Source organism: Humulus lupulus, chromosome 4, assembly GCF_963169125.1.
Source record: "Humulus lupulus chromosome 4, drHumLupu1.1, whole genome shotgun sequence".
NCBI lineage: Eukaryota > Viridiplantae > Streptophyta > Magnoliopsida > Rosales > Cannabaceae > Humulus > Humulus lupulus.
This window is the reverse complement of record NC_084796.1, coordinates 55,755,213-55,779,090: the sequence shown is the minus strand read 5'-3', so window position 1 is coordinate 55,779,090 and position 23,878 is coordinate 55,755,213. Positions and strand designations below refer to the sequence as shown.

General features: G+C 34.7%; 1 protein-coding gene and 1 non-coding gene across 2 annotated transcripts; one reads left to right on the top strand and one right to left on the bottom strand.

The window, feature by feature from the left end:
• Positions 1-15,125: 15,125 nt before the first annotated feature.
• Positions 15,126-16,268, bottom strand: LOC133832195 (uncharacterized). The gene has a single exon (XM_062262570.1). It carries the CDS (start codon positions 16,266-16,268, stop codon positions 15,126-15,128), a length of 1,143 nt encoding a protein of 380 aa, XP_062118554.1.
• Positions 15,628-15,734, top strand: LOC133833230 (small nucleolar RNA R71). The gene has a single exon (XR_009892624.1). It is a non-coding gene; the product is annotated as a small nucleolar RNA R71 (small nucleolar RNA).
• Positions 16,269-23,878: the final 7,610 nt, after the last annotated feature.

Genomic DNA, 23,878 nt, shown 5'->3' with positions numbered 1-23,878 from the left:
AATATAGAAAAAGAATTGAAAATAAGAACATTTCGAATACAATGTATAAATTTTATGATAAATTTAGCTCAAAAAAATGAGTTAATATTTATAACAAAATGCAAATTAATAAAAAAAAATTAATAATTTATTTAATATTTAATTATAATATACAAAAAATATATTTTTTATTATAGAAAAAGTGAATAAAAAAAATAATATGGTTAGTCATTAATTATTGGCAATATAGTAAATAAAAAATAATATTTATTATTAGACAAAATTTGACTTATATTATATTTTATATTAGCACAATTTTTAATATAGACCAAATTTGACAAAGTTTATAAATCATTATTGGAGTTATTCTTTTATTAAAAGATGGTAAATATAATAAATCACCACATATTTTTAGCACTATTGAAGATATTCTATCGAAGTAAGTAAAGTTATCCAGAAATATAAGATTATCCGGGGTCCCATATGTAATGATTCTGGCAAATACTTTTGGTATTTTTCTTAAATTTAAAAAAGAAATGTGAAAGGAAATAACTGCGCGTACGCATTTTTCCTCTGTCCAGATGTTGATATCTATTGTCTTATGTAGTTCTGTCATTGTGATACTTAATCTATCCGACTTTCTGAAGCATTTTCCTCCATTTCATTAATGATGAAACCTTTTTGATGATATGTACTTTTTGTTAGTCCTAATCCATTAAAAATCTTATGCTTAAATAGACAACAAAAATAAATAAATATTAATAGATTAATGGTAAGCATGAAATGAAATATCATACAACATGTGTCAACTTTTGGTTTAATAATTAATTAAATTGTGTCAACCCTTCTTTTATTTTTATTTTTAAAATGAGGTGTATTGTATATATTTATTTATAGAAGTCAATACTTGATTGTTAGTTAAAAAAAAAAATTAATTGCAAAAAAAAATTTGAGATTGTCAAGCAAACAAAATATGCGTACTAAAATTTTAAAACAAACTCAACATTATATTTATACTAGGAAACCAACAGCTCTTCCAGCGGGTTGTGTAGATTTGTTTTTTGGTTTTTCTTTTTATATAAATGAAAAAAGTAGGCCTAATAAAAAAATTTGAAATTTGAAATTATTTTTATAGATCAAATGTAACAAAAATAAAATGAAGTAAATAATATCAATACCCTAAAATGTTTTTTAAGAAACCATTATATTATTAGTTAATTTTAGAGTAATGAGCGGCAAAAATATTTAAATTTTTTCGTTTGTAGCACTTAAATACTCAATTTTTTTTACGTCATGAATGCATTCTATTAACAATTATTTGCTGATGTAGGTACCTAGCCGCTAAGTACTTGATAAGTATGTATGTGACAGTTTCTGATTAATCTATATTTAATTTTTATTATAATTAAATAGAATTATTATTTTTAATATAGAAATTGAAATAAAATAATAAATCAAAATCTATGAAAAAATAAATATAAACTTGTAACCGTACATTTCCTTTGAAATATATATATATAATTATATATAGTTTTTAATCACATAAAAAAAATATGAATTTGTTTGTCTTGTTATTAAAAAAATTATTGACTAAAAGTATTAGTCACAAATATTATAATTTGTTGTGACTAAGTGTTGCGATATTTTTACTGCGCAAGTTGTGGATACAAAAAATCCACCAAGAAAAAAAAATAATAACAAGTAAACACACAATCCCGCGTTGAGATGAGTAAGGGTCTGCGAAGATGAAAGAAGTGACCCAACGAGCAGCGCAAGCTGAGTTTTAGAGATCGGGCTAGCCTAGAGCCTAAGGCCTAGAATGAGGATAAGTCGCATTGTGCAAAATGACCCCTGATGTAGTCCTAAGAGGCCACGGGTCAAATGATGGAACCTTCGATCCTCACGATATTGGCTACATCCCAGACATGCCCATCTCGCACATATGCACATGTTGCACCATGCCTCGTGGGGGCGTCTCGCGCGCCCAAGGGCCTCGCCTAGGTGCGTCTCGCGAAGTCGTCTCGCGTGGGCGTCCTCGTGGCCTCGCCCAGGTGCGTCTTGTATAGGCAGCCCCATGGCCTCGTGCCCCATGCAGCTATAACCTCCACCTTGTGGAGCCGTCTCGCGAAGCCGCCCACGGACCTACTGGCCTCGCGTGGGTGCCATCTCACGCAGGCGCGCCCACGGCCTCGCGCCCTACACAGCCGCGGCCTCTATACAACCGCGCCCCACACAGCCGCGCCTAGGGGCCTCGCGTGGGTAACGCCTTGCGGAGGTGCTCCAACGGGCCTCGCGCCCCACGCAGCCGCGACCCCTGCCTCGCCTGGGGGACGTCTCGCGCAGCCACGGTCCCAGCCTCGCACAGGTTCCGCCTCGCGCGCCTAGGGGCCTCGCGTGGGTGACGCCTCGCAGAGGTGCTCCAGCAGGCCTCGCTCCCCACGCAGCCGCGACCCCTGCCTCGCCTGGGGGACGTCTCGCGCAGCCACGGCCCCAGCCTCGCCCAAGTTCTGCCTCATGCACCAGCCATGCTAAGGGCCTAGTGGCCTCGCCTCGCGCGCCAGCCGCGTCCTTAAGGGCCTGGCAAGGCACAGCCTCCACTAAGCACTCCTTGGCCACATACCAAGGGCCTCGCGATGCGGGGGCTGCAAAATGATGGTCTCGCAAGATGAGATCCTAATCTCATTCATAGGTGTCATGTCTCATCACACACGCGTTAGGCCTTACCTCTCTTCCTGAGGTAAGGGCCACCACGGGGCACTACTCCCCCTATGAGTCACATGAGATGGGGAGTCGAGGGTCCCTCGGACATGCAGTCGAGGAAGGTCAGCAGAGGCCTCACAATGATTTGACATGAAGTTAGGAGAGATACGAAATGAGCCAACAGACCAAGAGGAGTTGGAGTACAGATACAGTGTCCGCGCCAGATGGGTAGTGGCAGTACAAGAATGGTACATGGTCAGGATTCTCCCAGCACGCTTATGAGGCCAGTACCCAACAAGTAGTGGAGGCATAATATGGTACCAAGACAAGAGCACTTTTGCAGGCCCCTGACACGTACTAGAGTAGACTACCACTCTTCCAACACCACTACCACCTGTACTGCTATCCTGACAGTGTACTCATGTACTATTTTGTCCTGAGGGACCACTATGTACAAATGAGCCATTTGAGCTCCAATATAAATAGATGATGACCCCTCCAGAAAGGGGGTTGGAAAAATTCATTGTATGCAGAAGCTATTAAGCAATATACATCTTTCACTCCATTGTTCATCTGTGTTTATCCCTCCATAAGTTAATTCTAAGTTCTTATCTAAACATCGCCGCATTTATCTTTGAGTTTTCCGACCTAATTTCGTTGACGAGATTTCACCGTCAACACAAGTATACACAATCGAATAACACAAGTAATAGTAGTGGAAATACAGTATCGTTCCGTCAGGGAATTGATCCAATAATTACCAATAGCAAACTTTTATTTCTATTTGACTAATGAAAATTTAATGACAATTATCAATGAACAATAAACCAGGAAAGCAAAATTTAATTAACGAAATTTAATATAAGTGAAGGATTAGAGCATTCTAATTTCATCAACCTTCAATTCTATTCAATCAATAATACAACTAATATGTTTCTTTGATCTATGATTATAGCAGGTTTACTATTGACAATTCTATTCTTTCTCAAGATATAAAATATTCAGTTTACCTGTGAATTTTCTACATGTCTGTGATAAATTCTACACATAAACCACATTAAGAACAAAAACCTAAGTGCTACATAAACCAATTTGATACTTTCGTTCTAAATTGAAATCTATGTCTATTGTCTAAAGCTATTCCAATTCTCACTTTTCAGATATTGAATTAAAACTAATAATCATGCAAAAGATGGCCAATCAATTACAAGCATTAATCATAAGAACAATAGATAACCATAAATTCAAAGATTCATAGAAATTGCATTAAAGATGAATAGAATATACAGTGACTACATTAAAATACTCTAAATAAGAATTTAGTTCATAATATTAAACTTCATCACACAATATAAAATTCAAAAGCATAAAGAAAAACAAACAAATTAAAAGTGGATTCTTCTATGTTTCTTTTCCTCTGCCGTCAGAACGCTTCCCCCTTTCTCTCTCTTTCGATCTTCTTTTTATTCTTTTTACAAAAATCCAAAAACCTACGAATTTCCATAAAAATTTCCAAAAATGCCGTTGTGCCGATATATCGCCTATAATGTTGCGATATATCGCCTAATGAATGTACTCGATAAAAACGCAACTTCTAATATCGTTTCTGCTAAGCCGAAATTTGAACTTCCTCAAGCAGCGATATATCGCCCAAGACAGGCGATATATCGCCTGTACCAAACCTCCAAATATTAACCAATTTCGACTACTAAAACAAATATTTATCCAAATTCTCGAACAAATCAGAATTATAACGACACACTGCACAAGTTCACCAAACAGATTAAATAGAAACTTTCTCTTGAGAAAAACAACCAAATCAATCTGAAAAGGTTATAAATAAGCGTATATTTTGTACGCTTATCACATCCCCAAACTTGACGGGTTGCTTGTCCTCAAGCAAACAAAAGAAAGAACAAAGAAACAATCCAAAACTAAAAAAAAAAAAAACTATTGGATGACTTAACTTTACAGAAAAAATTTAAACTTAGACTAGGGGCAAACATTTTCTAAAAAATTCCAATTCTTCTTCAATCGCTCAACCAATGCTTCAGATCATGTGACTAGAATTTCAACATATCAATAATTTCTCCAAATACTGTCATTCATGCAAATACACACTTCATTTAACAAATACCGTACAAATCATAATTTTACAAGTATCAACATTCATTCATACCACAAACCCATCAAAATTCACCATAAGCTTGCTCAGTTAACTTGTCTCCACTAATATAAAATCTGTATCAAGTAGATCAAAAGGACTTTGATAGGCTCATAACATTAGGCTTAGGTAAAGGTAGATAAATAGTCATTTAGGCTCAAAATTACCATAAGCATATAAACCTCGAAACCATCCAAATTTCTCTTCACACACCAAAAATCACCATTTTATACAATTAGAGAGAGAGATTACAACACTTTCATTATTTTATTCTTTTCTTTTTGTATCATTTTTTTTTCAAGACTTATCACTTTTTTTTTTCAAGTCACACTCCCCCAAACTTAATATTTTCCATATATATATATATAATCAAGGAGTGTGACAAAGTGATTTTTTTTTTTATAATCTCAAAAACTTCTCTCTCTCTCTTCTTTTTGTACAATCATACTACATTCAAATCATACCAATACCTCACTATTTTCCATTCTTCTTTCCCACAAATTATATGCTTATGATAACAAAGGAAAAGGAAAAATAATGAAGTTAGGAAATTTATGCTCAAATAGTATAATCAAGAACAAAACCCAAAGTTTTAGGCTCAAAAATGGTAACTAAGGATAATTCTTTTTTATGGGTTAGCTGGAAAGGCTCAAATGTTTACCAAAGAAAATTGCCTAAATCATCTCTACTGAATATTTCATTTAGCATTTCGTCTCAACAAATTAACTGAGCAAGTTCTAGCTGATTTCCATATCCACCAAACATACCAATTCCCACAATACTTATAAACTTATATAATGTAAAGCATAAATTAAATAAAACACATATAATACACAAATGACGATACTAAGATCAATTATCAACAGGTTAAGCACACAGTCTACATATCCAAAGCATCAGTCTAACAATATCAAAGAATTAGAATAATTCATCATTGAAGCCCCACCTGTCTTAGTCAATAATAGTTTCGTACAGTCATCCAACATTAAAAATAGAAATAAAAAAAAATCAAAAGAAAAATAAATAGTCCCCTAAACTTAAAATAAACAGTGCCCTCACTGTTGCATGAAATCCAAAGGAACTTAACTAAAAGAAAAGAAAAATAAAATAAACTAAAAAAAACCTGACAACAGAACAATTACTCGTCGTCTTCAGAATCTGGAGGCGGCTAATATGGTTGGCGCAATTCTGGAGGACATTGTGGAAAATCATTAAATCCTGTGTAGCGCGCAAATGCCCCACAAAAATCAGCCATGTAGTTCGTCATGTGGAACTGACGATCTCTAATATCCGCCTGACCATGCAACAACAGCTATTGTTGTCTCTTCAAATCTTCAATATCTTGTTGCATGGTGCTATATTGCCGAGAACTAGAGCCTTCAGTAGCTCTAGAAGTGGATGGTTTTCTACCCTTTCTCTTTGGCCGAGTGGACTCAGGTTGTTCATCGGTAGGTGGCAATGGCAGCAGACTTGGGTCTACAGGCTCGTATCCCAAACCAGTGGGTCGAGGAACACCCCCATAATTCTCATCTTGATGCAACACTGACTGATGACTAATTATTGGAGATTGTTCACAGACTTCATTAATGTTCATGGGCACTCCTTGATCCTTACATAAACTTGTAATTAGCGAAGCATGTCCATGACCGCCAGATGTGGCCCCTCGCGCAATATAACTAATACTCTCTGCGATAAGCCTCCCAACATTGATTGACTTACCCAAACAAATACAATGTAGCAAGTATAGACGTTCAATAGTTACCTCCATTTGTTGAGTGGAAGGCATAAGAGTACTAATATCGAACCTGTTCCAAAGCCTCCCAATCGGACTCAAACATGTGGCCTTGATTGATCGTGGAGTAACCATGTCACTCTCCATTTTGTATGTAGAGTCGGTCTTAGTCATTTCCTTTAAGAGCAAATCATAATCCTTTTCATCGGCTCCTGAGGCCATAGAACCTGTTTATTACTTGAGGAGAATAACTAACATTTTTACCCCGAACTAAGACTGTATGATCATCCCTCTCCACAAAAGCATTGGCATAAAATTCCCTGACCAAACTGATATTGGCTAAAAGTTTGGGCTCACACAACTGCTGCCAATTTCTATTAATAATCATCTGTGGGAGAATGCCATCCAATTCACTTGGCCGAAAGTGAGACCCCACAATCACTGTTTTATTTTTAACAATCCATTCCTCAAATTTGTTTTGAGCAGTGGGGTTAACAAAAGTATGAGGAATAGTGACATTGGCTCGTTGGACTGTGGACATGGTCTTTGCTTTCTTAGGTGCCATGGAGTAGTTCAATCGCAAAAACACAAGTAACAGACGCTGAACACACTAACAACCCCAAATCAACTCAGAAACACCCAATAATCTCCAAAATATGGCAAAACCGTTCACTGAGTACTTTTATCGAACACTTGGTGTGCAATCGTGAAAAAGTGTCCAAAAATACTCAAACAACCCCACAATCTTTCCCAACTATATATGATAATCTCCCAAGATGATAAAAACAATAAACACAAACCAATCTCACAATAATTCCCAAAAATCCGTCCAATGCCCAAAAGAAAATCAAGTTCTTCAAATTTGCTCAATATATCATCAAACACACCAAAACTTAACAATGTACCTTGAAAAGCTTGAAGAGGATGAAGAAAATGGTCTTCAATCACAGCAAGATTCGGCCCTTTGATGCTTGATGAAGATGATGAGATGCTTGAGAGAATGATTGGCTTGAGAGGAAAAATTTGAGAAGAAGGGAATATTTGGAGTGTTTCGGTTTTGTAATAGGGGTCGAATTGGGGTTATGTTTTGTGAAAAATAACTGATAGGAAGTGATCATGTGCTCCCCACGTGCCCCTTTTTTTAAAAAAAATTTCGAACAGGCGATATATCGCAACATGCAGTACACCAAATCGGCGTCTCTGACTTTCATGGCGATATGTTGCCTCTTGCACCCCCGATATGCGCAGTCCCTTTTACTCTAGCCGATATATCGCCATTGGTAGGCGATATATCTCCTGGGCACCTGAAAATAATGCCAAATTGGAAAAAAAAAACCCATCCAAATCTGTTGTCCAGGCGATATATCGCCTAAACGCAGTTCAAAATCATCTTTTTTCTTTTTCTTTTTTTTCTTTTTTTTCTTCACGTTTTTCACGGTTCTATTACATTAAAAGAAATAAAAATATAATGTCAAATGAAAACAAAAATGAAATGTAAACTAACTACGAATTGTTCATAAATTTTAAAACTGAAAACAACCGAAAAGTAAAAATAATGAGATGCCTCTCAAAAGCGCTGTCGTTAACGTCATTTAGCCGGACGCTGCTTTTCTTGCCTTCAAGAATCCACCAGTGTAATATTGACCTTCTATTCAATTTCGCCTCCATAGTAATGCTTCACCCGCTGTCCATTAACTTTAAACAGCGAAGAATCACCTTGTTGAATCTCCAAAGCCTCGTATGGAAACACTTTTGTAACAATGAATGGCCCCGACCATCGAGACTTTAATTTTCCCGGAAATAACTTGAGACGAGAATTGAATAACAGCACCTTATCGCCCACTTGAAAAGTCCGATTGACAATATTATTATCATGCCATTTTTTTGTCTTCTCTTTGTAGATTCTTGCATTCTCGTAGGAATCATGGCGCAATTCATCTAGCTCATTCAGTTGAGCTAGCCTTAATGCTTTCGAAGCGACCGGATTGAAATTCAACTTCTTTAACGCCCACTGGGCCCTATGCTCCAGTTCAAATGGCAAGTGACAAGCTTTACCATATACAAGGCGATAGGGAGACGTACCAATTGGCATTTTAAAAGCTGTCCGATAAGCCCATAACGCATCATCGAGCTTATTTGACCAATCCTTTCTATTAACTTGCACTGTCTTCTCTAAAATCAGCTTAATCTCACGATTTGACACCTCCGCTTGCCCATTTGACTGCGGATGATATCCCAATGCCATCTTGTGTTTAATTCCATACTTCTCCATTAAGGAATCAAAAATCTTATTGGCGAAATGAGTCCCTTCATCACTTATAATAGCTCGAGGTGTGCCAAAACGAGAGAAAATATTCTTTTTCAGAAACTTGACTACCACCTGAGCATCATTAGTTGAAGTAGCAACTGTTTCAACCCACTTACTTACATAATCCACCGCCAACAAAATATACAAATTACCGAACGACGGTGGATAGGGTCCCATAAAGTCAATACCCCAAATATCAAATAATTCAACCTCCAATATATTAGTGAGAGGCATTTCATGACGTCTTGAGATATTACCTACCATTTGACAACGATCACATCGTTTCACATAGTCATAGCTGTCTCTATACAGAGTAGGCCAATAAAATCCACATTCAAGGACCTTTGCAGCAGTCCTTGCTCCCCCAAAATGTCCACCAGTAGGTGATGCATGACAATGAAACAAGATGTCCTTCATTTCTCTTTCAGGCACACATCTTCTGATAATCAAATCCGGACTTTGTTTGAATAAGAAAGGATCATCCCAGTAGTAGTGTAACTCCCATTTCTTTTTACAAATACATTATAAACAATTATGAGAAATAAGAGAAAATATTTTTATTCATTTTTGAGTGCATTACAATGCTAACCGAATGTTAGAGCTATTAAGTAAAGTGGAAGAATAACTAATGAATATGCAACTATAACATTCATGGGCATTTCATTATTATAATACCCATAGAATGATGCTAAATACAAGCAAACAATCACTAAAGTTATGAAAAATAAAGAGAAATTCATGTTTTGATGATGAATTTCTTCTAGAAGGTTAAGAGATGAAGAAGTTGTGCAAATAAATGGTTGAAGGAACAAGTATTTATAGGACAAAATCTAGCCGTTTATGACCGTTGGTGAATAGTGTTCATGACCGTTGGGGGTATAGTTGTTTTCTATTATGAGATTTTAACAATTCTAAGTAGTTGAAGTAACCAATAGGTGGGAATAATTAATTTATGGGTGTTAGAGAAACTTTTTCAGAAAAAGTTTGTGAGTCAAAAATGCTGGACTAAGTAATATAAGAAGATTGAGAAATTTTCATTTTTTTACTATTCACCGGGTACTATTCATAGAGGGTCCCACAGTAGGGTCCACATGGGTCCCACAGCGGGGTCCACCCCATGGGTCCCACATGTTGATGCAGCAGTGACACAGTGATGACTTAAGCAAATTACTATGCTTGATATTTTGAATATGTTATTATTCCACTATGCTTATTATTTTTAATATTTTATTAGAATAGTATCCCAAGTTTTTCCTATAAATAGTCATTCCAAAACTCATCTTGAAATCACAAAAAAACCTCATTTCCTTTCTCTTACTCTACCCAAAAATATTCTTAACACCCTTCTAAAGTTCTAAACCTCGAAGATTTAGGCGAAGTTCTGTCCGTAACGCTAGCCTACGAAAACCTTTTAGGTAAGCTCTTTCCCGAGCCTTTCTTTTCAGTTATTTAGTTATTATATATGTATAGATTATTTTACTATGCCGTTATAATGCCAAAAGTTATATATAGATTATTTTACTATGCCGTTATAATGCCAAAAGTTATATATAGATTGTTTTACTATGCCGTTATAATGCCAAATTTATATATAGATTAATTTACTATGCCGTTATAATGCCAAAAGTTATATATAGATTAATTTACTATGCCATTATAATGCCAAAAGTTATATATAGATTATTTTACTATGCCGTTATAATACCAATAATTTATATATAGATTATTTTACTATAATGCCAAAATTTATATATGGATTATGTTACCATGCCATTATAATGCCAAAATTTATATAGATTACTTTACTATGCCATTAAAATGCTAAAATTTATATATGGATTATTTTACCATGCCGTCATATTTTACAAATGCCAAAATTGAAATATAAACTATTTTTTTTATGTATCGTTATAATACTAAACTTATATAGGCTATGGTCACACTTTGGACTATTTGGACTTTTATTATATGACCTTATTCCCTATTATTATGGATTGATACTATGACCTGGACATTTCCGTATGACCATGACCATGACCACGACTTTTAGACCAGGACCAACCCATGGACAAATATAGAATGACCATACGCCTGGACATAAAATAAACAATAAGAAGAAAAGAAAAATAGAATAACAACAATTATAAACTAAAATTACATCATGTAGATTTTATGTAAGTTAATAGTTTGTGTTTTTATCAGGAAGCTAACAATTTCGGTTGTTTTATCAAGACGCAAGGTAAGTAGAATCCTCATCTACAATACAAGTCTTTTATGTGTCTTATGTGCATTTATATGCTTTATATGTTATCCTGCCATGTTCTTATGCATAAGTTATTTTCAAGAATGTTATATTTATTATGCATAAGCACGCTTAATGTTCACAAACAAGTTATTGAAAGCGTTAAAGTAGAGGTGCTGCTTGGGAGACCTAAGTCCCAAATAAGTGAGGCAGATGTACTTCCCTATATATGATGAATGTTTATGAGGGAGAAATTCTCTATTATCATGTTTATGTTCAGGTGGGAATGTGATTCCCTATGTAATGCCGGCAGCAGCATCCTCTAGGGCCCAAAAGAAAGGAAAGTGAAAGAAAGAAAGAAAATACATAGCATGTTGCATGTTTATTCTAATGCATATGAGGTAGTTATTCTGCTTACTGAGCTTTAGCTCATCAGTTAATGTTTTGTATTGTAGGTAAGAGGCCCCAAATATAAATCGTTGATGAGTATACGTGGAGCCAACATGACTGTACATATGGGGCTGACCTGAAGGGAGTGGAGTTCTGCTATGCTATTTTATAAATAAACAAGAAACTTGGTTTTATTATATTTCATTAAAAGTATTTTGTGAACTTTATCATTTACTTAAAGCTTTAAAAGTATTTCATGGACTTTGTAATTTACATAAAGCTTTTCAATTTATCGATTGGATACACTTTCATCTCTACGTTAAGGTGTAGTAACGTCACGGAAATTATTTATAAAAGTATTAAGATTTGTATGTAAGATAAAGTTTTTATTTAGTTGTGAGTATTGTATGGTTTGAGGTTATGAACATTAGTTATGTATTGTTTAATAAAGTTTTTGTAAATTCAGAATTTCAGTATTGTTATATTCAGGTTAAACTTTGTTTTTACACTATATATATATATATATGTATGTTAAGATTGGAGGTCGTAACAAGTAGTGCTTCACATCATGATAAAACTTTTTCAATCTCTGCCCTACAATTTCTGGTGGCACTACATTGGCTGCCAAATAATTCACATAATCGGAAAACCATGGCACCAACTCATCTTCCACTGCAAATAATTGTTCATCTGGGAAACTCTCATTAATCTCCCCTGCAGCAAGTTCTGACCTATCCCCCAACTCAAGTCTTGATAAGTGATCCGCCACCAAATTCTCTGTACCCTTCTTATCCCGAACCTCCATATCAAACTCTTGTAAAAGAAGTACCCAACGAATAAGTCTGGGTTTAGCATCTTTCTTAGCAATAAGATGCCTGATTGCTGAGTGATCAGTATACACAATAACTTTGTTCCCCATCAAATAAGGCCTGAATTTATCGAATACATATACAATGGCAAGAAGCTCTTTCTCAGTGGTGGCATAATTCAATTGAGCACCATTTAGTGTTCTGCTGGCATAATAAATAGTCCGAAATACTTTGTCAATACGCTGCCCCAGAACCTCACCCACTGCAAAATCACTTGCATCGCACATTAACTCAAATGGCTGGTCCCAATCCGGTGAAATTACTATAGGTGCTGACACCAATTTCTGCTTTAGTATCCTGAAAGCTTCAAGACACTTCTCATCGAACTCAAATGGCACCCCATTCATCAACAATGCCGAGAGTGGCTTAGAAATCTTGGAGAAGTCCTTTATAAATCTTCTGTAGAACCCCACATGACCAAGGAAACTTCTCACCCCTTTCACTGAAACTGGAGGTGGCAAATTCTCAATAGTAGCAATCTTAGCCCTATCAACCTCAATACCATTCTTAGACACCTTGTGCCCAAGTACTATGCCTTCATTTACATGAAATGGCATTTTTCCCAATTCAAGACTAAATTCGCCTCTTCACATCTTCTCAGCACAGCCTCCAAATTCCTTAGACAATCATCAAAAGAAGACCCCATAACAGAGAAATCATCCATAAAGATCTCAATGCTTCGTTCCACCATATCAGAGAAAATAGCCATCATACACCGTTGAAAAGTGGCTGGGGCATTGCACAGACCAAACGGCATACGACGGAATGCGAATGTACCATATGGACAGGTGAAAGTCGTCTTTTCTTGATCCTCAGGCGCAATGGCTATTTGATGGTACCCTGAATAGCCATCCAGAAAGCAGTAATATTGGTGTCCAACCAATCTATCTAACATCTGATCAAGGAAAGGCAGTGGAAAGTGATCTTTTCTGGTTGCTTTGTTTAATTTACGATAATCTATACAAATCCTCCAACTAGTTACGGTACGTGTTGGGATAAGTTCGTTATTGTCATTCTTCACCACTGTAATCCCTCCTTTCTTAGGGACTACCTGAACTGGACTTACCCAACTACTATCTGAAATGGGATAGATCACCCCAGCATCTAACCACTTCAAGATCTCCTTCCTTACCACCTCTTTCATTGCTGGATTCAATCGACGTTGTGCTTCAATAGAGGGCTTACTGTCATCTTCCATCAAGATCTTGTGCATAACTGTGGATGGACTTATTCCCTGAATATCTGACAACGTCCATCCAATTGCCAACTTATGGGTTCTCAACACCCGTAACAATTTTTCCATCTCCTCATTAGAAAGAGAAGAAGACACAATGACTGGTAAAGTCTCATTCTCACCCAGAAAAGCATAGCGAAGATGTGCAGGCAATGATTTCAATTCCAACTCTGGAGGTTTCTGAACTGATGGTAATGGTCTTTCAGGTCCTTGGCCCAAATCTTCATATTTTCGATTATAAATTGGCCCTTTAGAATTCATCCACTGTACACACTCTTGGACCTCACTGTCTAATTCAACATCTATATCCCCAATTGTCAAACTCTTCTGAAGTGAATCCTCTGTAAGATTAATTTCTGCTACTGCTTTCTCTACCAGGTCAACTCTGAAACAACTGTCATTTACATTTGCAAACTTTAAGGCCTTAAACACGTTGAATACCACTTCTTCACCCTGGACTCGAAGTGTCAATTCACCTTTTTGAACATCAATTAAAGCCTGCCCAGTAGCTAAAAATGGCCTGCCCAGAATGATAGGTACATCCATATCCTCCTCCATATCCAAAACGATAAAATCAGCAGGAAAAATAAACTTATCCACCTTCACAAGAACATCTTCAATAATTCCCCGTGGATGTTTCACCGATCGATCTGCTAGTTGTAGAGTGACGGTTGTCGGTCTTGCCTCACCCAAACCCAGTCGTCTGAACACAGTTAAGGGCATCAGATTAATATTTACCCCCAGATCACATAAAGCGTGCTTACATTCAAATTTGCCAATTGTACACGATATAGTAAAGCTCCCCGGATCTCTCAACTTTTGGGGCAACTTCCTCTGCAATATCGCACTGCACTCTTCAGTGAGCGCCACCGTCTCATAATCTTCCATCTTCCTTTTCTTTGACAGAATCTCTTTCATAAATTTCACATAGCTAGGCATCTGCTCTAATGCCTCAGCAAAAGGAATATTGATATGCAGCTTTTTAAAAACCTCTAAAAACTTAGAAAACTGTTTATCCAGTGTAAGTTTTTCTAAGCCTCTGAGGATATGGAACTTGAACTGGCTGGTTATCAACAAAGGGAGGACACTTGTTTGAACCCTGGTGGTCTTCAGTAACCCCATTCGCATTTGTTTCTGATTTCTCACCCAACTCTTCATTCTGAACCACTGACTTTTGTACACTGGGCTGCTCCACTTGCTTACCATTCCTCAACGAAATTGCTTGACAATTCTCTTTAGGATTTACCACAGTATTACTAGGAAAATTCCCTTGCGGTCTGTTATTAAGCATGTTGGCCAACTGACCCACTTGTGTCTTAAGGTTTCGAATAGAGGATCTGGTCTCAGTCATGAATTGAGTCTGAGTATTAGTGAGGGTCAACAAGGCTGTTTGCAAGTCATTAGGCTTTTCTGGTTGATCTTGCGGTCTAGGCTGGTGTGACGATAAGGCTTGATTCATAGGCTATTGTGACATGTGTTGTTGGTATGGTCCTTGAAACTGTGACTGTTAGCCCTGATTGTTTCTCCATGAGAAATTTGGGTGATTTCTCCACCCAGGATTGTAAGTGTTGGAGAGTGGGTTTTGATAAGGCCTCTGAAAATTACCAACTGCCTGTACCTGAGCCTGATTAACTGGCATATTACCATACATGTTGGCCGCTGTACACTGTTCATACAAATAAGGCCCTCCACATAATTCACACCCTGCTTGCATCTGTATAGACTGGGCTTGAGCTGAGATCTTGTTTTGTTGCAATTGCTTTGTCAATGAAGCAACCTGAGCAGTTAAAGCAGTGATAGCATCTAATTCATGTACCCCAGCTACTTTTCTCTGTGAAGTGTCTTGTTCGGCAGGCCACTGATAATTGTTCATAGCCATCTCCTCTAACAATTCATATGCCTCATCAGCCCCTTTACTCATGAAAGCACCACCTGCTGTTGCATCTATTATAGTGCGAGTAGTACCGCAAAGCCCATTATAAAAATTGTGGACTAACATCCACTTCTCTATACCGTGATGAGGGCATTTCCTGAGCAGGTCTTTGAATCTTTCCCAAGCATCGTATAATGACTCTCCCTCATTCTGATAGAAGTTATTAATTTCTCCCCTCAACTTAGCAGCTTTTGCAGGAGGAAAGAACTTTGAGAGAAACTTCTGAGCTAGTTCCTCCCATGTATTGATTGAGTTGGCCTGTAGAGAAATAAGCCAACTTTTTGCCCTGTCCCTTAGTGAAAAAGGGAACAATCTCAACCTTAGTGCATCATCGCTTACCCCATTAAACTTAAACGTTGCACATAGCTCAAGAAAGTTCACTATGTGCAAGTTAGGATCCTCATTGGGGAGACCACCAAACTGGACAGAAGTCTGGACCATTTGTATCATCGCCGGCTTAATCTCAAAGTTATTGGCAGTAACAGTCGGCGGCCTAATGCACGAGTGCACTCCTGTGACAGCAGGGAGCACATAATCTCTTAATGCTCGCACATTTTGGTCCTGAGCGATGTGATTTTGACCATCATTATTGTTAACCCCGTCTCTTTGGTTGGCAGCCATTGATGCTTCCAACCTCTTTTTCCTTCTGTTTTGTCTGCAAGATCTTTCGATTTCAGGATTAACAGGCAAAAGATTTGTAGATCCTTCACGTCGCATACAAAAGATTCACCTATTAAAACAAAATGCGACAACTTGGATTAGTTCAAATAATAAAAACAGCCAAATTAGAATAAAAATTAACTATTTTGATATTAATAGAATATCAAGTCCCCCGCAACGGCGCCAAAAACTTGTTGTGATATTTTTACTGCGCAAGTATATGCAATCGAATAAACAAGTAATAGTAGTGGAAATACAGTATCGTTCCGTCAGGGAATTGATCCAATAATTACCAATAGCAAACTTTTATTTCTATTTGACTAATGAAAATTTAATGACAATTATCAATGAACAATAAACCAGGAAAACATAATTTAATTAACGAAATTTAATATAAGCGAAGGATTAGAGCATTCTAATTTCATCAACCTTCAATTCTATTCAATCAATAATACAACTAATATGTTTCTTTGATCTATGATTATAACAGGTTTACTATTGACAATTCTATTATTTCTCAAGATATAAAATATTCAGTTTACCTGTGAATTTTCTACATGTCTGTGATAAATTATACAAATAAACCGCATTAAGAACAAAAACCTAAGTGCTACACAAACCAATTTGATACTTTCGTTCTAAATTGAAATCTATGTCTATTGTCTAAAGCTATTCCAATTCTCACTTTTCAGATATTGAATTAAAACCAATAATCATGCAAAAGATGGCCAATCAATTACAAGCATTAATCATAAGAACAATAGATAACCATAAATTCAAAGATTTATAGAAATTGCATTAAAGATGAATAGAATATCCAGTGACTACATTAAAATACTCTAAATAAGAATTTAGTTCATAATATTAAACTTCATCACACAATATAAAATTCAAAAGCATAAAGAAAAACAAACAAATTAAAAGTGGATTCTTCTCTGTTTCTTTTCCTCTGCCGTCAGAACGCTTCCCCCTTTCTCTCTCTTTCGATCTTCTTTTTATTCTTTTTACAAAAATCCAAAAACCTACGAATTTCCATAAAAATTTCCAAAAATGCCCTTGTGCCAATATATCGCCTATAATGCTGCGATATATCGCCTACTGAATGTACTTGATAAAAACACAACTTCTGATGTCGTTTCTGCTAAGCCGAAATTTGAACTTCCTCAAGCAGCGATATATCGCCCAAGACAGGCGATATATCGCCTGTACCACACCTCCAAATATTAACCAATTTCGACTACTAAAACAGATATTTATCCAAATTCTCGAACAAATCAGAATTATAACGACATACTGTACAAATTCACCAAATGAGAAAAACAACGAAATCAATATGAAAATGTTATAAATAAGCGTATATTTTGTACGCTTATCACTAAGTGTGTTTTTAGTTACATTAAACTTTATTATTAAAAATAATAAATTATGACTTAAATAATTATATTGTAAATAAAAGTTTGTCACTAAATGGTATTTTCTTTTTATGGATATACGTATAAATAATAAATAGAGAAATATAGTAATGTTATATAAATACCTGTAACTCATTATTACTATTATTATTATTATTATTATTGATATTATTATTTTTAATATTATCTATTTAAAGAATAGTGAATGGACCTCTTCTTTATTGTGTATTAAAAGTATTTTAGATATTATTTGAAAAATATATTTATGTTATAATTGATGACCATAACCGATTACTTTTCAGATATTATTGTTATTATTTTTAATATTATATATTTAAATAATGGTGAAAGATCTCTTCTTTATTGCGAATTAAGAGTATGCAAAGAGATGACTATACTTATAACTAAGTAAACATATAAAATTAATGAGTATGATTAAAACTAAAAAAATTTAATAAAAATAGGTTAAAAAAAAAAGAAGAAATTAGATCATGTAGAATTAGTAAATCCTAGAAAGCCACTTTATCTTATAAAAGCTACAAAGTCGCACTATTGGCAGTTAATTTTTTTTTTATCTTTATTTAATGATGTTAATTGAGAAGACATAGTATATATAGGTATAGAAAAAATAATTAATACTCCTTTTCTTATTAGCACTTAAGTGATTTGCTCATCAATTTATTAATTCAATATATATAATAATTTTAATACATTTATTTTTAAAATATCTCTTTATAATATTGTATCAGCTTAATTGTAGAATAACCTAAATATTTCTTCTGTCTAAATTTTCCAATATTATCTTCTAGCTAGTTCAACATATATCATACTACTTAAAATACTTAAATATATATTATTTTCAATTTTAAATTTTAAATTAAATTAGAGATTTAGCAATCCAAATACTGAAATAATAAAAATAAATGATTAATTAAGTATATATTTATGGTATTCTTTATTTTTCTTATTAAATTTTGTATTGTGTTTAATTTTCTATCTTTTTAGAAGAAATGAATGAATATAAAAACAAAAGAAAAAGGAAGGTAAAGCATTCCTTACATTTCTCTTGCCCCTAAAAATAAAATGAAATTCTCACTCTTAAAAAATTTGAAATGACAAATACCATATAATACTTGTTTTTCTCTCTCTTTAGAATGAGAGTCTTTCTCTCTAAAGTCCCCACCAAGTTACGCTCTCTTAAGAAAAATGTTTGTCTCTTAAAGGACTTTCCCATTTTCATCTTTCTCTTTATGAGCATAACATTTTAATTAGCATATAAAAAGGAAAAACGAAAAATAGAGTTGTTGTAAGTGTTAATTTTAAATTTTGTATGAAATATATTATAGCGAAGATATTAATAAAAGACAGATATTCATAATCGCACAACAATAGAAAAACAAAAGATTAGAGCAAAATTTAATTAACAATACTACTTGTTAATTAAGATAGAAGGCCAAAAACAACTTGGTCACTGAGAACATAAATCTATATAGAATTGAAATTATGAAATAGACAAATGTATATACATGTATAGAAAGAAATAGCTATCAAATAATAATAATTATACAAAGATCTAATATAGAATTAACTATCAAATAATGATATGAATATAGATATATAATATAAAATTTACAAATTTAAATGACTTAAAAATATATTACAAATATTAAATATGTAAAATATAAATAATATATTAAATTTGATAAACTAAAAAAAATAATTATTTGGTATTTGAGCAACATTCTGTTAAATCAATCACTCATATAAGAAAAAAAAATGTTGGGATAAATCAAAGTGATCCAATAATACTTTATTTATAGACTTAATGTATAATACCCACAATAGTTTGGGACTATAATTTTTTTTAATTGATAATTAATTATTTCTTTCACTAAATGTTAAATAAAAAATAGAAAGAAAAAAAACCACAAAATAGATAAAAATAGAATATTAGAAGAAGAGGGCAACACATCATCTCCTCAAAACTCTCAATTATATAAATATATATTAAATTTGATAAACTCTAAAAACAAATATAACACTACAAGAAAATATATTTTTTGTGGCGAAAGTATTTTGTCGCATATAAGCCCATTATTTTCCACGAATATCTAAATTCGCCGCAAATAATTGTTTCAAAAATTGATGGGGAATTGTAGGATATTACAGTGAAAAAAAAATATTTCGGCGAATTTTTTGCCACAAATAATGGTATTAAAAGACGCGAAAAACATAAGGCATGCACTGTTTCGCACAAGTAAATAAAAATTTATTTGCGGCAAACAAATTATTTGCGGCGATTATTTTTGCCGTAAAAAAGTTAAACAGATATGAAAACGTGAGTGAAAAGTTTGGTAGGAATTTTTTTGGGGGTATTTTTTTGTTTCATATTTGGGGCGACATTTCGCCACAAATAATGTTTATGGATTTAGGGTTTAAGTGGAATAGCGTCGTTTTGCTAATTTATTATCAGTAACCTTTATTTGCGGCGAAAATTTTCGCCGCAAATAATAGTCACGATTTATTAGCCCAACTTCTTCTTCCTCATTACTGAGCCTCTCTTTCTCTCTCTTCTTGAGTTCTTTTTGCAACCCCTCATCCAATCCTTCCCTCGACCTCAACCCTGTAATGACCATCAAAATACAATTTTAAAACACATGCGGAAATCTAAACTTTTACTTTGAATCATTGTACCGAAAATCCATATAAAAGAAACTTTTAAGAAAAGACTGTGTGCGCACACTTTTAATTCAGAAAATGGAATTACAACTACTCTTCCACAGAGTTATAGCAAAACAAATGTCATAAAAGAAATAACAAGCTCCCAGTTTTTCTTTTCAAAGTGGTGTTCCATCAAAATATTCCACAGGTCAGGCCACATGTACATATTCGCAAGCTGACTCTGGCGCACTTTGCTTTTGCACTTACCTACAACATGAAACAACTTGGTAAGCGAAAACGCTTAGTAAGAATAGACTTACAACACAAGCATACTAAACCCAGTAACAGGTCGACCTATGGTAGATATCGCTACCGATTACTAGGGTATGGGACAAATCCCAACCCTACCATACAATTTTGCAAGTACTAAACATAACAGAATATCAACACTTTAGTTGCACTCAACAACCAATTTGTTGCATAACATAAATAACCTACACTCAGAACATTCCCAGAACTTACAATATATCACTCATATCGTAATATCCTGCACTTAGAAGATTCTTAGAATATTCAAGATATATAACACATATCATAACTAATCAATAGATTAATAGGAAGGGATCCGGGCCTTAACCCGGTTCCAACATTAAAGTCCTGGCTCCAACCCAGACTATATACTTTTATCATGTCCTGGCTTCAACCCGGACTGTATTACCATTGTCCTGGCTCCAACCCGAACTATATATTTTTTATCACGTCCTGTCTCCAACCCAGACCATATTACCATTGTCCTGGCTCCAACCCGAACTATATTTTTACCATGTTCTGGCTCCGATCCGTACTTTAGCTTACCATGTGCTGGCTCCAACCCGGACTATATTACGCTAAGGTTCTGGCTCCAACCCGAACCTACTTGCCATTTAGCCGCATAATGCAAAAGCATTGCAAGAGTAGATATTAAGCATACCATGGTCTTAATGACTTAAACAAAACTAGTGTAATCTACTAATACAAGCACATACTAGTATATTCATGTTGTAGCCAGGAAAGAGAAAGGCTAACTTACTTGGATTCCTTAATTCCCAGCTAGATCTTTAACACCGCTATTCGTTTTCCCTTTTGTGGTTACTGTAATTAATACAGTGTACTCATATTAAACTATGACATATTCTTATAGCTAATATTCTACGATAGCTACATGAAATAAATTCTTAGAGACTCTATACTATAGCCTCTTTGTGTATAAGGCCGGATTTTGTTTTAGTCTTTACGGTATCGTAAGAAAATTAGCCTCACCGCAACGCGCTTTCCATGCTGTGCATTTTAATATTCTTTAAATAAAGAACTCTTTTATCATATAGTATTTTGGTTTTTAGGAAAAAGGAGTTCTAGTAAACTCATATCTTTAGAAAAATACCAACTTTTCGCTCTCTTACGAAAGTTTTTCCATTTTCTATCGTTTACCGAAATACCGCTCTCCGACCCTTTAACTTACAATATCTGACAACGTTACTCCTTTCTCTTAAAGGTTCTACAAAACTCAAACTCTCATTTTTACAATTTTTATCCATAATCAAGGATCTCATTTTATGTTATTTTTTAAAAGAAGGGAAATTGGACCCTTAACTTATAAAATGGTAAAAATTAACTTTAATTAACTTAAACTGATTTGGGGAGTGGTTAAATATCAAAATCCTTAGTTACCTTTGCAAGGAACTATTTCTTCTCATTTCTAAAACTTTACTTCCACTATTTAAATTTAAAGTAGTAAAGTCACACTTTTGAATTTTTGGCAAAAAACCTAAATTATCGTTCACGTATTATGTGTCATAAGGACATGAACTAGGTAAAATCCTCACGTCAAAACTTGTTTTAGGTCAAGAGAACTAACCTCCCAAAAATCACTTTTCGTTAAGGTTCGAAATTGCAACTTTTTCGATTTTTTTGGAGGGCAAACTTAGAAAAATAATTTCTAATCGTGACACAGTTTTCTCTACAATCTTACGGGGTCCTTATAAATATCTTAAATAATCCCCTTTAAAATTTCATAATTTTTGGGATGGCAGAACCCATTCAAATATTTAAAGTAATCTGGGCAGTGCCTGCTGCCCAGAAGTTTTTCCCATATTATAAGGTAACTTTGAAAATTTATTTCTCTTACACCGTAGCCCAGTTATTTCTGAAATTTTACAGGAATCTTTATACATGTCTAAATTAGTTTTCTGAAAACTTTCATAATTTTTGGAGTAATAAAACTCATTCAAATATTTGAAGCAATATGGGCAGTGCTTGCTGCCCAGAAGTTTTGTTTCCAGATTTTAGGGCAAATTTCAAAAATTTGTTTCTCTTAAACCATATCACATTTTCCTCTACAATTTTACAGTGACCCTTATACAAGTATATATTAAAATCCCACCAATTTTCATAGCTTTTAGAAGGAAAACCCGTTCAAAAGTCAAAACAATCTGGACAGCATGCACTACCCAGAAATTTTTCCAGATTTACATCAATATGCCAAAAAGTTCATAACTTGGGTTTAAAAATACATTTTTACAATTTTCCAAAGTGTTACCCAAAAAAGATTTGCCTGATGACGTGCAGAATTAACAAGCACGTGGGGTACATGTGACCGTTTAGTTGAGTACAATTTGTTCGACCATCGACCAGAAGAGAGTTCACTCAGCAAACGACATATTTCATGAGCGACCAGTCTGGTCGCAATATTTCAGATATTTCCTATAGATTTGTAATCTCACATTTATGTAATAATTTTGATGTCCATTATTATTTATATACGCTTATATTAAATCTAATTAAGGCTCATCGGCCCATGTAGAACTCCTTGAGTCTATAAATAAGATTCAAAGGGCTCAAGAGAGGGGATTTTTTACATTTTGGACTTTTGAACTTTAGAATTCTGAGAGAGAATTATAGTGTTTTTATCCACAAAAATTGTATTCAACCTGAAGCTGGTGAAACTCGTGAACCTTAGTTCATTGATCACAGTTTTTGGGATTCTACATCAATAAGAACACTAAGTGGACGTAGGCTATTACCATCACCGGGGCTGAACTAGTATAAATCGTTGGTGTCATTTATATTTTTGATCTTGATTTCACCTCGTTTTTATCGTTTTACTTGACTCCGTGTCGTTGACCAAATCGATGGTCAACATTTTGGTGCTTTCATTGAGAGACTGAAATCAAGACCTCCAAGAAGATCGAATAGAGAAAACAGCTAGAAAGACTAGACAAACCTCTGATGCTGCACCAACCCAGCCTCCTCCACAAAATGTGGCTGAAGATGTAATGCCCCGAATTCTCCGATGTGGTTTAGTGGCGGTTTAGTTGACCGGGAGGGCCGTAATTGTTTAATTACACCATTAAATGAATACATGCATGTTTATGTGAATTATATTATGATATGATGTTATATGCATGCATGTGGGTCCACATTTGATATATTATGTTGTTTTGATAATTTGGCCCATTAAGGGTAAATTTGTGTATTTGGGTGCATGATGTGATTTGTGAATGAGATTCCATCATTATGGAGATATATTCGAGCTATTCGGCATGAGACGGTCATATT

Bases quoted from the DNA above. Each gene is read 5' to 3' on its own strand.
- LOC133832195 (XM_062262570.1), bottom strand. From the start codon at position 16,268: ATGCGACGTGAAGGATCTACAAATCTTTTGCCTGTTAATCCTGAAATC.